The sequence below is a fragment of the Diprion similis genome, chromosome 6 (assembly GCF_021155765.1).
Source record: "Diprion similis isolate iyDipSimi1 chromosome 6, iyDipSimi1.1, whole genome shotgun sequence".
Lineage (NCBI taxonomy): Eukaryota > Metazoa > Arthropoda > Insecta > Hymenoptera > Diprionidae > Diprion > Diprion similis.
The window spans coordinates 18469550-18485716 of NC_060110.1; the positions used below are offsets into that span (position 1 = coordinate 18469550).

General features: G+C 41.8%; 1 protein-coding gene across 2 annotated transcripts in view; it reads left to right on the forward strand.

Moving 5' to 3' along the window:
• The window catches only part of LOC124407386, a 110769-nt gene extending 94870 nt beyond the window's left edge, over nt 1-15899 (forward strand). For both annotated transcript variants that reach the window (XM_046883485.1, XM_046883486.1), the window contains exon 5: nt 15462-15899. In XM_046883485.1, the coding sequence (XP_046739441.1) occupies nt 15462-15630 (169 nt within the window). In that variant the 3' untranslated portion in view covers nt 15631-15899. The remainder of the gene's footprint in view (nt 1-15461) is intronic.
• The last annotated feature ends 268 nt before the right edge of the window (nt 15900-16167 follow it).

Sequence of the window (16167 nt, forward strand, 5' to 3'; positions counted from 1 at the left end):
AATCGCACTGATTTTGACAATCTCATTTAAAGCCGATCGCCATTAATTATTCTTGGCAAAATGATTTCTCATTTGATTTCGCGAAGCAGAAATTCCGCGCGATCCAGGTGCGGAATCTATGCGTTTAATATATTGGCAATAAGTAGTGTACAGACTTGTCTACGCATTAATTTCAATAATCGAGTAAAAATCCTATGGGAATATGAAATTTACACTGTATTTGAAAATTAGATTCGTGAATTATCTTCACGGTTTTTCAAGTAGGCTTATAAAGTGTACCATGAATGACTACGTAATACCATATTAGTATTATAGAATATAGTGTAATGAATAAATAACTGTAAAAAATTATTGAAAATTTTATACCATCGATGTAAAGGCGACAAAAGTTTATCAAAATTACCCCGGAAGTACCTGCAGCGTGTAATATATTATATATAATAAACGGTGTGAAACATGAGACCAAAAAAAAAAAACAAAAAAAAAAAAAAGAAATTAATGAAATAAAAAACAATTTCCTCCGCTGCAATAAGGCGCACTTAAACTTTTGGAGTCTGTAGCTTGGCTAGTTTATATTGCCCGCAGTTTAGAACGCTGCTGCAGCAGCACTTGATCTTCCTCCTTCTGCCGTTACCCAGGCTGCATAGACTCCTCGGGCAGGAAGTTTCTTTCATCTTCCTCAATAATGCATGTAAGGAATTTGCCCACGTTTACGTCGCGCTGTCTGAGCACTAAACCAGAGCTTATTCATGCGGGCTTAATAGCTGTGGGGGTCATGCCTATTATAACATTCCCTTAATTCTGAGTTGAAATTTGGTTGCAAGGTGTCTAAGGAGATTTTATATATTGAGGATAAAAAAATTTATGGTTATTTAGAAAGATTTCGAGTTATCTCGATTAAATTTTTAAGGTAGATACATCGATCCAGTTGCAATTTGATGCTTGTTATATGAATCTTGATTACTTTGTGACGTCGGAAGTAAAATTAACCAAACTTGTTTTGTTTGTGTAAAGAAAAGTTAAGGTAGATCCTCTGCAGGAAATCTTAGAAACACGTTTCGTTAACATTTTTTGTTCCGTACATAGGAAAGGGGATGATAGTAAATTGTTTAAATTTTTCTTGCCTCGCGAAGTAGACATTTTTAATGTCTGTTGAAAATGGGATCATAATGAAATCATTATCAATGATCCAGGATTTTAAAATCTATTCAGAGAATCTGAGATCACTGGACTATTTTTACAGATTAAATTACCATTCAATTTTTACACCTCCCACGCTAAAAATATCAAGAATATACTCCGAAACGCCTAGTTTTTGGTAAAAAATTTCAAAAATAAATAAACTAACTCAGAAACTATTCATTCTTTGGTCCTATAATCTACCTAATAATGGATTTCATATTCGGGAAGATCAAACCTTTTCTTTATATTATCAAAAAAAAGAAAGAGACACATCAGGTCGTTTTTTTTGTTGCTGAAAGTTCGAAGGTGGAGGTTCAATTCGAAAACGCGATAAAATAGCTCAGCGTGAAAGTTGGAGGATTTCCGTACCGTACAGTCTTCACTAATAACACACCAAAATTCCAGTAAGCTCGAAATTTGTACACCAAAAAGCCGACCGAAAGTTGATGGATCGATTTCGACGTTGGATGGGATTTGTGCATCGAGTGTCGGGGGTGGACGACTCTGATTTCACCTTATACCCACGTGGCGAAGGATGAAAGGGGAAAGAGGGGGGGAAGGGAAGAAGAGGGGAAAGCTACCGACTACTCCGTTCGTAAATCAGAGCCAACTTCCGGATGGCTAGAACGATATCTCTGTACTTCCGGTCAACGCTAGAATTTTCCGCACGTATACCAACGTCATCTCCGTTTCCGCACCGCGGAGGCTTTTCCTCTTTTCTTTTTTTTAGGATAGGAGAAAAGCGAAAAATCAACTGGAAGGCTCATCCTTTTAACTAACGACGCGTGGAAAATTTAAGGCTTTATGTGTTATATACATCTATATTATATATATGCAATCCCCCCTCTGATCTGCAGCGAATCTGCAGTGCGAGCCTATAACGACATTATTTATTTATCTTTCCCAGAGATATACTCGCGATATATATATATATGAAATCCATATAATGCATCCTTTCTCCTGTGAGATATATGATGCTCTGCACTGTCGTTTTATATACCTATACCTATATATATATGTGGAGTGTAAATGTGCACCGATTACACCCTTCAATTCCATAGGACTCTGGAATTCGCGCTAGGAATTTTAACGGCCTTGTTAACACTCCTTAGATATGTGCTTGTCCGTGTGTGTGCCTGTGTGTGTAGATGTATACGCTTTCTGGAAAGCAATTCGTTCCGGAGATAACTGCCTGATACCCACCGCGTGTGCACGGAGGAGACTTGAGGCTCCCGCAACGCATATATATATGTAAAAAAAAACTCTTAAATATATATAATATATAGGTAGACGTCGCCCTGCATTATGTAACGGCGTCGCTGCAGCAGGTATTTATACGATCCTCGCCTTTTCGAGTTAGCGCCGTTTGTCTGTCTGCCCGTCTACTCGCTGCCTGCATCCGCGGATCCTGGGTGTTACACGCGTGTATCAATAATGTGTATATATGTATAAACCTATAAACATTTATATATACTTATAAATAGTAAACCCAATAACACCGTGTGTGTACAATGTGTAAGTAAAATAAGGGATAGAATGACTACGGCATCGTGAAAATTGAGGGCGACTGATGTCTGACGTAGAAGAATTTTCTCCTGTTAATCGTTTATGGTTATAAGCTCTTCACGCCAACTCGCCGGTAAACGGTTGACCATGAGATTTTTTTTTCAATTTGACTATGAATTTTTTTTACGTAGTAGTTTTAGGTACAATCCCTGAAAAGCTACCAAGAATTTATTCAAATTTTTTTTAATCACTCGTTTTTACACTGTGATTTTTTAACACCAATATAATAAACACACGAATCGATATTTTGTGATCTAAGAAAAAAAGAAAACATTTTGTTTCCGAAACCAAACGTTTTCACGCAAGACTCGGAGTGGGAATTCGTTTCTTTTTTCGTTTCTAATTCATTTTTTCTATTCTTTCAATGGTTTTTTCTATTTTCATACCCGTTAAAAATTTATTATAAAATTTTGAACAAAAAAAATCGTGACTGTATTTTAGAACCATCGGAGTAAATATTAATCAAATCGGACATGCGGACAGACACCTATTTGCCCTTTTACCTTTACGACAAGGACAAGGACGTTCCTTCCTACAAATGGAATTCGTCCTTGCCTTCATATTGGGAGGCCATTTTTTCTGGCATTCGCATCATGTCGAAGATAATGACAATGAGTAACCAAAGATCTTCGTTGCTTCGATTTTTGCCTGTATTTGAGGTCTTGATTCTACTTTATTGTTAGATGGTCCAGCCACTGCGTCGATCTCCGTGTCTTCGATACCTGTTGAAGAAGGATTAGTCACGGGTGAAGGGAGGACAGGAATAGGGTTAGTAAACAGGAAGGGGATTAGGGACAGGTAAACCGGCGGAGCCTGGTTTATCTTTTTGGTGTTCTTTATACCCTTTCATATATTCGGCTAACGGATGAAGCGCCTGTGCGAAAAACTGATCGAGAAAGCAACACGGCAACTCGTTGCGAAAAATTTCATGTATATTTTAATCAGAGATATTTAATCTTAAGCAATTCACCTTGAATTGGTTTGCAATTGTAATCGCGTTATATTACTCGTATATCCTTTCGAACATCGTACCGCACAGAAGTTGACGAAGAAGCGAGTTATATATATATATATATATATATATACAGAACGAATTCGTGTATAATTCATAAATACGATTCCGCCCGCCTTTGAATCGAGATTATTGCAAGAGTCTGCAAAATTTACACATTTCGTTCCTGTTAAAAATCCCGATTTCGTTTGCCAAATGTATTTCATAATAATAGGTAAAAAGCAATCAAGTTTCAATCCGTTGTAATATTATTTGGAAAAACTGAGACGTACAAGAAGGCTAAAATTTCGATATTCGAGAAGAAAAAATAGTCAAGGATAAAGAAAAAAGGTAAAAATAACGATTTTCGCTTTGTAAATTACCCGAGAGCAGCCGATTTCGAAAAGGCGTACTTACAAAGGTGTACGATATCAACTTGTTTAAGGGTATTATACTCGTTATTCTCCGGGGAAACGCGTATCTGAACGCTGATGCTTATGTACGTTATACGTACAGAGTATGTAGGCAAACACACACATACACACGGGCACTCACGCTTTAGAGATCGTGGATATATTTAGCGTTCGCCGAAAGCCGGTGTTACAAAGTGTTCCTACTCCCTCTTCCATTTTCCAACCCTCCCAACGCCGCCGTCGTCTTTCCGATATTAACCGACCGAGCCAACAAACTTTTGACGGTATTTCTGCATAATGAATTTCATCAAAGTGAAGCTAAGTTGACGCGGAGTATTCTAGTGTTGTTAACGTTACCGTCTATACGTATATATATATACACATATTATATATATTTTCTTAAGGAAGCAGAGTCGCTCGGCCCTGGGCTCCTAATTAATTAGCCTGCGCTTCGTTTCATCAATTAATTACTCTTTATTAGCCTCCCTCCCCCTCGCCACTCCTATACTGTAACTCTGCTGCTTCTTCTCACCTATAACACCGTACAGCACCGCGGCTTGAACAGTTACGTTAAGACGATGCTGTAGGCATGCGGAAACACGTGGTGGATGATCGGTTAGAGACGGAATACTATTTTTTATGGGGTATACCGCAGTACGGGTATCGTTGTATCGTTCTTAACGAACGCACGCTTTCAACATCTTGAGAAGTTTGATCGTTTTACCCTCGTTACGACGACCCAGCCACTCCATCCCCAATTCCCATTCCTATCCGCGTTTCACCCACGTAATGTTTCTGCGATTCTCGAGGCCCGTGGAACGACTGACTGTACTCCCGATTCATATTATCTGCATCTATGTATGTATGTATGTATAATGTGTATATATATATACACACACACATTACATGCAGATAATATATCTGCTCCGTGCACCCTCCGCAGCTCGATGCTGTGATATTCCATCTTTCCATACCTGTCTTATCTTTTGGGGGTGCACTTTGACGATTAATGTATACATTATGGACGCCCGCGGTATAGCCAAGGATATTACACACCCATTTGAGCGGTGCTCAACGCTCCTTACCAGCCTGATGTCGTGTTATATACCTGTCATTTCCTCTGGGAATATAATCATACCACACACTCGATATATTGTTAGTTTCTTTTTGTTTAAACCGGAAACGCACCAAGGAACGAGATCTCCCGACTGTCTAGGTACTTTTTTTCAATCTTGGAAGACCGTTATACGCGGCAGTAGTACGAGACGGTAAACCCGTTGTTGTTTGAACCGGGATGGCGAAGAATTCGTTCTCGTAAACCCTGGAACCTTCATAACTCACGATTAGGACATTAAAATGATGTATACTACTGCGGTATATCGTTGGATTTAAACTCGACTTTCCCACCTCCATATAAATGCTCTCGTACTTGCATAGTTGCGTTATAAAAGAATATCCGAATACATAAATTAACGGAATTGAAATCGGACCGCAGTAATACTGTACCTTAGTTCTGAGATTGAATTGAACAAAAAACTGCGCCCCGTTTTGCGGCTCTAATATATGGGCATAATGTATATTTCTTGAAGGATTGTACAGCGCAACCTGGTACATATATTATATATACATACCTATATATATAGGTGCAAAATTTATATGCATCGTTGTACTCCTCATGTATATCTGTATAGAAAATTACTGACGTTGAAGGAGAGGGGGGGAGGGGGGGGGGGGGATAATCACGGCCTGCAATTATCTTTGAACATTCTGTATATAATTTGCGTGCGTTAATTAAAACTGCCGACGCTCCCGCTGCCGTCGCCGCTAGCCGTTGACTTTTAGTCGAGACACTTTGCAGGCTGGAGGAGCCAGACGAGAAGAAATATCGATATCGGGGACGGGGACGGGGACGGGGAGCTGAAACACGGAGAGAAAAGGGGGAGGGACGGGAGAAAGGGAACGGAAGAGAAAGAGGGAGGAAACGGGAAGAGAGGAAGGATCAGTTTTCCAATAGAAGGGAAGACAGAGGTTGGGATTGCATGGCGGAGGGGTTGAGCTCGCCAGGTTTCCGCGGGGTTGGGTCTCGGCCCTTGGCTTTAAGGGATGAGCCGGCGAAAGGACTCGAATAAAGGAAAAGTCGATAATTATTTTCGGATTGGTCCAGACACTTCGGTTAACCAACCAGGTATAATCCGGACCCGGGTGGATAAAAGGAACCCGGAAAAACGAACCCCTCATCCCTCCACCGCCGCACTGTCTTCGGCATCAATTACTAAGCCGCCTCCTGCACAGTTACTTCTATTGTATAAGGTATACTCTGTATATATATATATATATATATATACCTATACGCGAAACAATGCGCGAACCTTGATTATGCCCATGCATTGATCAGGTCTCTTTTCTTTTTGCCTTTTTCTTACATTTAATTTAGGCGTTTCCTATACGTACATATATATATGGGTGGGTAATACGGTGACGGTGGAAAAAAATATAAAATTTGTAAATCTAAGGATGAAAAGTTCTACATATCGGCAAAAAAAGGTACAACTGGATGTAATATTCAACCGTCAAATTTGCGACGAAAAATTTGAAAAACGGAAATTATTACCAACAGTCTGCATCCGATGGTTACCGTTAACGTTGGTTAACGAGGTTCCATGAGTATAAGGAAGAGGAGGCGAGTGCTTCCGATGTAGAGTAGGAAAAATTGCACTCCAATTATAAGGTAATACCGCAGTTATAGTTATTAGGTATACAGTTTGTGTCATCGCTGAAACGGTCTTCTTTTTTACTACACAATATCGATTACGTATATAATACTTTTATTCGTTGTGACTCCCACGATGGAATTTATCCTATATAGATCGATGTATATATCGTATAAAATGACAAGAATATTTCTGTCGTGTAGAAAATTAACATTCGTCTTCTTTATCTTGATATCATCCTCTCGACGGGGCTGTTCAGTGCAGGGTATTCGTGAATGGTGTAAAAACTGGCGATAATTTCGCGGTGTAATTGTAATACCGAAGAGAGTGAAAATCAATAACAACGCAGGGCGCGTAGGTACTCACGCGGGAATTTTATGCCCACCTACTACTTCCTTCCTTCCTTCCGAGGGATTTTTAGGCCTGGGGAGAGAAAAGCGCGTTTGACGGTCGAACAGTCGCCGCCTCGCTGGAACGTGATTACACCTCGTTGCGGTCTCGTCGCCTTTCTCCCTTTCAGGAAGGACGAGGAGAAGAGGAGGAGGAGGAGGACGAGCCGGGATTCGCCGGCCATTGATCGGCCCAGGGTGCTAATATTAGCTCAACCGCGTGACCGTGCATCCAGGAATTTTGTCGCTTTTGGATCGACGACACACACTCGTGGCGAATGCCGCCCCCGCACATCCGCCTATGCAAATCAATACATCAGTCTGTGCAATGCACGCGTCCGTCACCCCTCGACGCCGCCTCCGGCACGACACAAGAGCTCTGTCGAGTCTAGCCCCTTAAATCAGCCGGCTTACGATTATCCTCAACGCCAGAACGACCGACCTGCTGCAGGCAATTAAATGCGAATGAAAGGAGCCCAGATGAAAATTACACGAAAATTACCAAAATCACTACCGGATTAACCCCCAGAGCTTTTCATTCATACACCAGACGAGCTTCATTACTGTACCACAGTCGTAAACAACCCGGCGACGTCGGCTCTGCAGAGTATCCGCCTCCTTTATGCAGTCGACTCTTCCTCACACAACGACAGCGTGTTCCGAAAGTCCCGGTAATATCCGTGAATTCCGTGACTTTTTGATGAAAGGTATCCCGAAATTTTACCAACAATTTTACCAACGCATGAAAAACAACCTCGATGGCTATAAGCTCTCTAGTAATTTTTCTTCATTTGGAATTTATTTCCTCGTGATTATATATATATATATACACTAACAATAAGTGGAAATATTTAGTTGCTCTTCTTTATTCGGCTCGTTGGATAAGTAATTTGTTTGGTTCGAATAAAATGCGCTGAAATCCAATTTTTACAGGTTTGCATCAAGTCGAAGTAGCTCGCATGCGTCGTCAATTTTATTCCTGCACTGACTGGGTTAATTTTCAAGCCCTCTCGTTGATCTCTGATTAAAATTTACTTTCCGATATCTGCTGTTGTCGTCTAATACACTTTGCAAAGGTTACGTATCAATTCGAAAACTGATAATTTAACGGTTCATTGTTAATATCATCTCCTGAGATACGACAGGACGGACAGTTTGATCGAGTTAACTCAATGTGAAAGTGAACTTTGTATGGCAACGTAGACTGATAATATTAACCAACCTTACTGACTTAAACATATTCGTTTGTTTGTTTGCGGGTTCTAAGTCAACTTGTCAATGCGACCGGAGCTTCGGCTGTGTTCGAACGTCGGCATTCACCTGTCAAATGCTCCTTGTATTCTACACCGGAACTTGGAAGCCGAAGAACGTTTTCCCCCGTCTTTCCTCCCTCCTCCCTCAATGTCCGCATCTTTACTCCCTCGCAGGATCTTCATCCTTTTCCTCATCCTCCGCCGCTGTACAGCAGCATCCCACGTCCCCCTGATAGTTCTTTTCCCAGATCCGATCATCCTCTCTGCATATAGTCTGAAATTTTTGTGCTCTCAATTTCCTCGCGTTGTAATAACATCCTCGGATAATGCTCTGTTATGGATTGTAGGTATACCGCGCTTTTCTCTCCCCCGAGATTTTTCTTTAGAGTGAATCGCTCGCTTCGCTGCATCTTGATACTCTCGTATAAGGGGAATGTCATTCGGTGAATGAACTTGTACAACTATAGAAGGTACACACAGCACCGTGAGTTTTTCTAACTGAGAAACGATCCGTCCGCCTGGGACAGGCAACCGGGGTTACATCTCACCTTTAGGTTGAGCACCGTATCCCGTCACGTTCGTTACAAACTTCAAACTGAATTTCATGACAGCCCTAATCTCATTTGTCTCATTATCGCCTTAGTTGATTGTCCGAATTCAATTTTTCATCATTTGTTACAACTCTTAATATTGAGGTTATTTTGACAAGTAATCTTCGACGTTTGGTACGGCCGTGGCGAATACGGTGCTCATCCTGAACAAGAGCTGTAACTCCGGTTGCCCGAATCAGGCGCACGGATCATTTCATGAATACAACAATCCCAATGTTGCGGAATTGTTGAATAATTTTAATCTTTGATAGTCTTACTTTCTGAACAGTATATGGAGCACCTCAAAGTCCGAAGAGTGAAAATTCGAATGTTCAATGATGGAAATTCCATGTAACGTATGAAACGGTTTGCACATATTTGAACAAAACATGATATCTGGCAGGGTGATATTGCGTCGGGGTTGAATGCACCACGTGTTGCAGAGAGACGTCGGCGTCGAGACGTCATTGGAGCAGGGATCCCGGTTCCGACTCGGTGATCCGTTATACACCGCAGGCTGAACCGTCGACGGTATGAGATAGGCGTCACCTCCTGTACCTACTTAATTGTGCGGGTTCGGATGCCACGCATATTTTACCATAATCCGATTTACTCCCGGACCGGTGGGTATAACCGGAGTTGCCAAGACGCCACAGCCACCGACGCCGACGCCCCCGCCAGGCGCCTCGGCGTCAACTTTGATCGAATTAATACTTTAGTGGAGCGGACGACCGTAAAGTTTCTCCACCCAAGGATGCCAGGGCGACATCCCCGATCCCCGATCCCCGATCTTGGGGACCCCGAATCTCTCCTGGAAAATCTGGAACCCCAGAAGCCCTTGTCGCGCTTTCATGTAAAGTCAAGAATGAAACCGGCGACGTACAGCGGTTTCCCAACTTTCCTTTACCTTCGTCTTCTTCTTCTTCTTCTTCGTTTTCACATCCTGAAATCGTCTTTCGCGTATATTCTTTTGTACTTCATACCTATCCACTTCATATTCGCCAGGGAATATCATCGCTTTTGCATCCCGCAGGATTTCAGTATATCTGTTGCTCTGCAAACACACAAACACACACACGCACTGGCTCTTCTCGCTCCTCGAATTGCTTTTCGTGCTAAAAGTACGCGTACCGAAAACCCGCTGATTGTGCGGAGTGCGGATCTTGCCGGCTGCCGTATGCTTGACTAATCAAAGGACGCCTGTCCCGACTTTTCACAAACGTCGTCCTCGACAGAAATGAGAATTACCCGAAAATACGCGATGCAATCTGTACTCGTTTCTGAAACTGCGTGCTAACGGTTCGCCATGTTTTTTTTCCGGGCACATCATTCAACGCCAATCGGTGTATCTCAGTTTTTTCGCGATGAAATGATCGTCAGATCGCTTAAAATCAGTTCGATACAGCTTGGGATCGTTTGAAACCATTTTGAATTTGCCTGAAATCGTTTAAAATCGATCTGAAATCATTTAAAATCATTTCGAAACAGATTAAAATCGCTTGAAACCATTTAGAAATCATTTGAAACACTTTGAAATTAGTTTAAAGTTGTTCGAAAGTGTTTGTCACTTGACGCGTAAGTGAATAGCCCCAGGATTTAAACTAGTGATCAGAGGGCTGAAACTTTCAAGCGTATCCATCGTTTGCTTTTCTGGGATTTTCAAGCAATTTGCGTCTGGTGTCCTTTGGTAAAATTATACCGCGGCCTAGATCCAGGAATGTCGGTAACACGTCCCGGTCTTTTGTGCGTGGAGTGAAGTTAAATTTTCCAAAGGTGATTAAATCTTTTGCCATTTCCTTCGCCCCTTCACCGCTGCAGGAGTCGACTCTTGACGAAATGTGCGACCTCGGCCGTGTTTGCCGACTTAATTAGGCCGCTGCGGTCCTTCCGTCCTTCGTCCTCTCCCTTCTTCCCTGCAACCCATCGTTATGCTTTTCCTCATCGCGCGGTGCTCCATAAAAAACTCTGTCATGCTGGAGAAAAAGTTTCACCATATACGTCTAATGCATGCATTGCATTAGTTGCAGATGAGAACGGCGCAGACCAGAGATTGTTCCTTCGCTGCAAGGACTTTAGAAATTCTCTTACGTCAAAGCGACACCGGAAGTTCAACAAACTCCGATCCTCGTCGTATTATATACCTACATTGTGCGAAAAATGACTGCATTCATAAAATGACCGAAGCTTTCGAATTTCGCAAGGTCTCTTGCACGGATTAAATCCCCGAATTTTAACTCCCGTTTTAGCCTCGGTTGAATCGCTTTGAATTGACATACTCCGTGCGTACAGTTGCAGACGCTTTTCACCTTTCATACAACTCTCCACTTTTTTCACCCTCGCTAACGAGCATCCCGAAAGGTTGAATAGCTTGGGCTTGCAAGCGAGCTGCATCGTGCAGTCTACATGTTATATATGTATATTCAGATGGACTAGCCGGAGCGATGCTGTGCTTTCACAGGATGACGTTGCGACGTGTTTTTTTTTTATTGTTTTAATTTTATTTTTATACTTTTTTTTTCATTTCTTTTATTTATTTTAACAAGGTAAATTTTCATGCAGGTAAAAGCAAGCCTGCTTTCAATTTTATTTACCATTCCGTATAATGTATTTCCGTGTGACGGAGACACGAATGGAATTCGACCAATCGGTCCAAAGATTCGTGCGAGATCCTGATACCGAAAGAAATTCTGAAGAAAACGTTTGCAAGTCGGAAAAGATTTTTCACCTTTCATTTCATCAAGGTTGTTACATTGGAGCGAATCATAGTTGATGTGTTGTGTATGTATAACTACATATATTTAACATCGCGTGTCAGTAGCGATTGACTAGCTGTGGTATTATTTCGGAAGCATGCAGCACGTCAGGCTAATGACCGTCATTTGTTACGACTGGCTTTGCCTGACCGGTGCGATTATCAATTATACATCAAACGTCAGTACGTCAAATGAAGTACATACGGATCAACGTCAATTTGACTGGCACGTGCAACTTCTGTCCGAATCCGTGAAAGCTTTGTGTATGTATGTATGTATGTACATGTGTACAGATGGATGGTTTTATCCGTTTTATAGAGGGAGTAAACGCGTCCTATTCATCCGCCGTGACTAATTGATTTTCGCCAAATTTCTCTTCACTCTTATCGTTCAGAATGACAAATCAAAAATACGCCGATCGGTTGGTTAAAGAAAAGGGAAAAAGGAAAAAAGAAACGTATTCGAAATTTGACTGCATGGACTGATTTCAATTGAAAGAGAAGCTCGGCTACTCTGACGAAAAAGAAAGCTTTTCGACGTTTTCGAAGCTCTTGAATAACATCAAAGAATCGTGTGCATGCAGAAAAATAATAATAGCGTGTGCATGCAGAGCTAACCTGGATACACAGGTTCAGCTTGCGGGGGGGATTATTGATCACCGCACTGCACGCATTGCGAGTGATACACTGATTATTATTAGTTATTAATTCACGGGCTATCGCTTCGCGTTATCCGGCTGATAATTTCCGTACGGATTCCCTCGAGGTATGGAAGTGCGGGCTGTTGATGAAAAATATTTTTCTCGTGTTCAGAGTTTGGAGAAAATATAAACCATAACGTGTAATCGGTCAGTATACGTAGTAGTTAATTAGGTATTTAAATGAAAAATTCCATCAGGTTGGTCGTATAGAATGTCGAAAAGTAATTGACACGTATTTTTTCTTTTTTCAGTCCAATGTTCGTTAACAAAGATATAGGAGTTTGAAATTGACGCGTGACGTCACAATATGCATATAGATATAGATACACTGTAATTTGAACATTATGACGTCACGCGGAATTCGACTTGCCATATCTTTGTTAATAAACATTGAATTGAAAAAAGAAAAAATACGTGTCAATTATGTTTCGATATTCTATATGACGGATCTAATGGAATGTTTAGAAATTTTCTCATTCAAATATCTTTTACATAATTGTAAGACGCGTAGTTCACGACGGCCTCGCATGTTATTCGATGAACGTTGTACAAAAAATCGTCTGGACTTTTTCAGTTTCTTTCGTCTGAAATTGAAGAATTCGTAATTTTTTTTATTATTTGTTTTTTAATCATATTTTTTTTTTTCTTTTTGTTCCCTTTCATTTCTACTCCAACTTTTTATCCCTGCACCCCTGCTGCTTGCGACGACGAAGGCTCGCAGTCACGATGCAAGAGGACGACAAACATTCCCCCCCCCCCCCCCCCCCCCGCCGCAAAGTCGAAGAAGGAAAGAACTGAAGGGCGGCTGCCGTTTTACCCTCGACGGGATTCACGGAATGGTGTATTAATTAAACGCTAATGAACGGAGGGGGGATTCTCGAGTCATAAGACTCTATCACCAATTATCGGTCTGGCTCGTTGACGACCGATAGAGCCGCGGTGTTTTAATCAATTCAAGAACTAAAGTTGAATGAAATGCGGGAATAAAGACAATCGAAATTAACCTTATAATACACGCAGAGCTGAATGGCAGCTCTGCGCGAGTCTATTAGGTTAATTAATAAAACCAAAGAACTGAGTCTTGATAGAAACAATGGATTTTATAAAGGCGGGTATGTATGTATACGTATAATAATACATGTACCTATATACATATTATGTATGTACTTTCGGTAGGTACAGCTCTGCGGGTATTTCTTCCGCCGCGATTCCTTTCATAACGCGAAATACGTGTGCAGTTTGCATAAAACTAGTTTTAAGGGGTCTCCGCGAGTATAAACCCGCTGTGACGAGTAGCCACGTCAGAATGGTTTGTTTAACGAACAAATCCAATTAACTCGCAATTACATTAATTTTAAGTTTTCCTATTATTGTTGGCCAACCAAGTTGCCGACTGCCCGAAGGCTGCAAGCAGGCGGCGGCGGCGCCGCGGCGCTCCTGGTGCACCAAAGTCGTCTAAGGCTATACATATTCGCTCAGTTCTACCTAACTATGTGCCTGTACAGAGAGAAATTTCCCTACCAACTCCCGCTAAGTGTCCTAGGGCGTCTAAATTAATTATTCGTATTATTACTAAATTTCTGCGGCTATCTACTCCTACGACTACCTATACCTTTATTACAACCATCCTCTCTATAACATGTCAAACAAGTGCGATTTTCATCGTCTCCAGCTAGCTCGTCGTCGTCTCTCCTACCTTCGTTATTCTCAGGATATTCCGACTTCCGTCGTGTTTGCAGACCTAATTGTTTCCCGGGAAATTACGGGTAAAGATTGTGATTTCTTCTTTTTTTTTTCGTTTTTCACTTTCTTCTTACATGAAATACTCGATATCAATTCATTTTTTCTTTCTCTCGCGTTTTGAAGATTGAGAAAAAAAAAAAAAAAAATGTAAAAAAAAAAAAGAAATCATCACGGTCTCACACTTCTGAAAACGTGACCGTTCTCGAAAAACCTGAGTCTCTCTATAGTCTGTAACACAAGAAGAAACCTGCAGGAGTTTGTTGATTTTGGTATAAGTTTGCACAGTTATCCATGCATACTTTATACACACTTACACATACATACGTGGGTATACGATATAGTTACTTGTTTGCTGACGATTGCGTACAATTCCTCAACCTATACACGTAGAGCTCTCCAGCTTTATACATATATATATACATACATATACATTTTCAACTTTATACATATATATATATATATATATATATATAATGTTGAACTGCAATATGCTAACGGGCCCGAGTAAAGCACGTGGGGCTGAGCGACGCGCTGGGCTTTTAGCAGGATCGTGTTTCCTGCGGCTTTGTACCCTAACAGCTTTCGGCAGCAGCAGCAGCAGCAGCAAGCAGCATTGGCTCGTCTTACATTTTTGTCCCTTTCACTCGCCCTCGTCCTTTGCATTCCTTCCAAGTGCAAACTCCTCGTCCCTTAGCATCGCGATCCGTTCTCTTGGTCACGACACCTCCCTTCCTCACTTCCTCCCTTCTTTCCTTTCCTCCATCCTTATCGCTGCAAGTTCTTTTCCCTGCCTCACGCAGGAGAAAATCTACTATCGTTTTTAAAAACCACCCTTCACCCTTGTTCGCGACATACTCAGAGTGCAGTTATTGCGCTATGTGTACACACATTGACGGATGTTTGGTTTACTCCTGGCAAATGAAAACCAGCACACGCATTTATGCATAATCGATACGCGCGTAACACAAGATACGTGTGCAATCGGAGGGGATGTAAGGTTGCGGGGGTTGAGCAAACAATCGGGAATCCCGAGGGGTGGTCGAAATTCAGACTTCATACATCATTGGTATACGGTGTACGTGTACCATTGTTTAATTGTTATAATGTCGAATCTCGTCGGCGTCGCGAAAATCTGACGGATATTAAATATATGTTATTTTTGTGTTACAGTCGAAGGCGAAGGCGTCGAACGAGGAGACATCAGCCGATGAAACTAAAAACGAAACGTCGGTACCGTGCTGATGAAACTTATCTGGAGGGGCGCAACGGGGCACCAGTCGGTCGTCTCTGTCCACGTGCCCCGAGGGCCGTCAGATTTTCTGCGATCCCTGAGCCTTGATCCTGTCGCTCTGAAGGTCTTCAAGGTCTCATCGTTTCAGGAGGAGTTCCAAGTTTGCTCCCTCGGTTAATCTAACGCCACATGCCAGTGGCAGTCGGTGTTCTAGCTCTTTTGCTAAACGGGAGCCTCTATTTTCCGGGCTGACGCCGATCACATCCTTGCAAACTCCGTCTCCCGCACAGCGAAGAATGCCGCGAGAACGAGGGTGAACGTCGTTGCGATGCGGGATATCGGAGGGGATGATATGATAAGGTCGCGGAGGAAGAGGAGGAGGAGGGAAGAAGGAAGCGAATGAGAGAATGCAATGGAAGTCTCGTGAAGAGACGTTGGAACGAATGGGAGAAAGAGAGAATAACTGAATCGGTTAAATCTCAAGAGGCATGACAGAATGGATGAAGAGAGTATGAAAAAGAAAGAAAAAATGCGAGAAGATACAAAGACACGAAAAATTAAGAAATATATTATATACCTACGTTTGATATATAAGATATACTTCTCAAAAGCGCCGGAAGCTTGGATGAGAAAACCAGAAGGGGA